The 3729-nt window shown below is 39.7% G+C and overlaps 1 protein-coding gene across 1 annotated transcript in view; it reads left to right on the top strand.

Annotated features, from left to right (window-relative positions):
* Window positions 1–3729, top strand: part of LOC118437910 (1-phosphatidylinositol 4,5-bisphosphate phosphodiesterase epsilon-1-like) — a 73206-nt gene that overhangs the window by 898 nt on the left and 68579 nt on the right. Inside the window, exons 2-3 of the mRNA XM_035857445.1 lie at window positions 949–1160; window positions 2041–2222. Coding sequence (XP_035713338.1) covers window positions 2164–2222 — 59 coding nt within the window. The 5' untranslated portion in view covers window positions 949–1160; window positions 2041–2163. The remainder of the gene's footprint in view (window positions 1–948; window positions 1161–2040; window positions 2223–3729) is intronic.

Below are 3729 nucleotides of genomic sequence, written 5' to 3'. Positions count from 1 at the left end.
AAGTGGTACTGATATGGTGTAATAGCTCGGTATTAAAGTTTACCATATTAATAGGAAATTTTTACGGGAAGATATAACTTTAATACCAAGAAATCAATCATACCTTATTATTCCAGATCTCTTACAGTAAAATAGTTGCAAAATTCCTTAGTGTCTCTGATTTTCCACTACTTTGCACTGTTATGTTGTGGTTTATTATTAGTTAGAAAAGCAAGAGATGGTGTTATTTACCTGAAAAGTCACTTTCTTAACCCTTAGCCGAGGAAAAACGATAACTATATGTTTGGCGTTGTTGCGTGGCGTTTCGTTGACCACAATAGTTATCATTCGGGAAGCCGAAAAATAATTAAAATCTCACAAGTTCTAAATCCGGAAACTTTTAACATATGAGTTGCTTAGATTCGGGAGGATTTTTTAAATGCTAAATTCAGGAGAACGGCAAAACAGGTTCAATAGAAAATTAGCTGCCGGTCAGTAAATAAGTATGGTATTTAAAATGATCAATATTAAAATTTAACAATATAACAATGCAAGTTAAGTTATGGAAATCCTTGTCTGATGGATTCCGTTATAGGGGTTGTTTTAAGGTATATAAAGTACTGGAAATTCAAGTTATGGAAGTTCAATATATTTAGTTATGTGATTTCAATTAAAAGTCTGGCCCATTAAATGAGACCCTGGGAGAAATGCAAGGTGCAAGAAACTCCCGCCGCTGTAAATACGTCATACTTTCAAGTGGCCAGATATTTCTCACACTTTCTCCCACTTTCTTGCACCTCCCATTTCTTGCCAGAAATATAATAAACCCTCAAAGAAACGAAACACTGCTACATACATCCAACTTTTGGCATCAACTTCCGCTGCCAACTTTTTTTCGCAATGAAATTCCGAATTAATTTTATTTCTCTCTCTCTCACACACTTCATTCCCGTTATTTCCACTTTGCAGACCCCGTGAAGCTGGAGTGGTCCGAGTTGGCGAGATGTTTGTTGACGCTGAAGTCCATTTCGACGAATGATGAGTGCCTTGATGACGTCCTGCAGGGACTCGTGTCACATACTCAGTCCCTTCTCAAACGGTTCCAACAAGTCCCCCCCGCCACCGATATTCCCCTCGACCCGCACAAATGCCTCTCCGGCCTGCTCCACACACTCCTTTCGGTAAGTAAGGAGAGAAAAATTCGGGGTTAATAGAATTCTGTCCCACCGAAAAAAAATAAATGGGACAAAAATTTTCTTTCACCAAGATTTTGTAAAGTCTCAAAATATGCAAAAAGAAGAAGAATCTCCCCGATAAACATGTACATAATCTGGCACACGTGGTCCAAGACACGTGGTCCAATAGACACGTGGTCCAAGAGACGTTTTGTCCATAATTTTACATTGTTGAGGCATTCCGTCTTGAAAGAGGGTATACTTCCTTAAAATTATTAATTTAGAGAAAGTATTCATTTTTTCGGAAACCATGTCTGATAAACATGCAAATAACCTGCCAGACTTATTCCAAGACACGTTTTGTCAACCATTTCATCCACCAAAGCCTGTTAGTTTAAAATTATGGTGGCATTTTGACTTGAAATAGTGAAAAGTATGCTGAAAAAATGACACGTGAACTTCAATTCTTCCAGTTACATACAATTTAATTATTTGTGCTAGTCACCTCATTTACATACATATTTTTAGACATATTTAACACAAAAAGAAAAAAAATGGGCATACTGTGACTTATGCAAATGAGGTGAAAAGCCTAAATAAAAGCACAGTATTCATTGGCACAAAGTAACATGCACTTTCACCATTAACATGTACTTTCACCACGTCATTTTTCCAGCTACGTGTCGACCAACGTGTTTATCGGGTCGTTCTTGAATAAAAATGCGACACAGTCCCTTTTTTCGTCTGTTTTGTATCTACTATTGTGTGAGAACTCCACGCGTAAACTTAACCCTTCCTTCCGTTCCCTGTACATAAATATGATAATGAGATTTTTATGAGTTCTTCCTGTAAATTGTGTCCCATTGTGGATTTTTCTATCGTCCAGGTCGCCGTGCAATGCCACCACAGCCGCGAAGAGCCCAAGAAATACTTGTCTGACGTGCTATGCGTCATAGCGCAGTCCTGCCTCCTTCTCGCCACCGGACCTCACCCCCTCCAGTACACGGCCATGGTGGAGATGAATAAAATCGTCGATGTGACCATTGTTCACCGGCTCACGAAGGACAGGTAGGTTTTCTACTATTCCACGTAAATCATTGGTTTGGGACTGGGCTGTTTTTTATCGTGGTGCTGGTGGTGGTGCTGGTGTGGGTCTTGATTATTCTCCCGAGTGGTGGAGGGAACAGAGGTGGGCAAAATACTGTGGCAAAATGAGGAAATTCAGCACGTCAGATTTCGTAATGAGTCTGTAACCAAGTAAAGTTAGGAACATGAAGAAGGTAATTTTATATAGCTTACATACGAAGTTATAAAACTTTCCGAAGATGAAAGGCATGTTTTTGGTTACGAAGACGTGAAACTCCTAAAGCTCTGTTATTCCTAAAATTGGAATTTCCAGCGGTGTTACACCCAGAAATTAATTTTTTAGCGCTGGAAAAATGCTGTATTTTTAAAAAATCGTGAAAATAATGAAGTAATTCATTTGTAACTGGGGCACGTTTTGGGAAGAAATTAACTTTTTATGGGTCAAAATACATTGTTTTCTTGATTTTTTAAGTATCTAAATGCAGTATTTTGACGCCGATTAAAGGTTAATTTCTTAACAAAACCCGTAATTTAGTGTCACTTTTGCAGATTCTCATCTTTTTTGTGGGTGTAACACCCCTTGAAATTCAGTCCTTGGGAAGAATTGTACATTTTACCGCAGTATTTTCCCTACCTCTGCAAGTTACCCGTTTTCGGGCAACTAAACCGGGAGAGAGAGAGAGAGAGAGAGAGAGAGCCAGAGTTTTTCTCCTTAAGCCTCCCAAAGCCACAAATCATCCATTCCGCACATCCTCCTCCTGATGGGATGATAACGAGTGGGTCGAAATGAAAGTGGTCTTAGGGACGAGTGGGCCTCCAAATTCTATTCTTCTTCCTCTCCTGCACAGTTATCTGCTCCCCACTTCGCTCTTCACGACCACCAGTGGCCGCGGAAGGGTGTGGGGGGACATAGGGGGGAAATGTCCCCACAGTTGTTCAATGTTCGCATCATATCCCCATCTCTACATTTTCAACTACGTCTTACAATTCTAACTAGTAACCATTTTTTAACTACTTTGTAACTACTTTGAACTACTGTCAACTACCTTATGTGAGACACTTCTTCCTTTCTTCTGCAATCAGAAGGAGACATGTAAAGCAGAAAAAAAGTAGTTCAAAAGTCGTTAAGTAGTTGGTTAACTACACTATGTGAGAAAGTAGTTGAATAATTTTTGAACTACTTCACAAAAGTAGTTGAACTACAACTATGTTTTGCAAAAAAAAATTATAGTTAACTGACAGTTAATTACAAAATGTAGTTATGTAGCACCCGTCCCTCCCCCCTCCTACAAGGTTAATGTCCCCCCCACTTCCTTCCGCGGCCACTGCTCTCCAACCAACACCCCGCTGGGTGATGTGATCATCCTCTCTCTCTCTCGTACATACTTGAAAACCTGGTGGTGGTTCTTCTTCTCGGAAATGATGATGCAAATACTCTATAATTTCAATAAGAATGCCCCCACCACACCCGATCCCGAACACTCACTCA

Source organism: Folsomia candida, unplaced genomic scaffold (genome assembly GCF_002217175.1).
Source record: "Folsomia candida strain VU population unplaced genomic scaffold, ASM221717v1 Fcan01_Sc017, whole genome shotgun sequence".
Taxonomy (NCBI): Eukaryota; Metazoa; Arthropoda; class Collembola; order Entomobryomorpha; family Isotomidae; genus Folsomia; species Folsomia candida.
The sequence above is the reverse complement of the archived record's forward strand: the minus strand, read 5'-3'. Positions and strand labels throughout refer to the sequence as shown.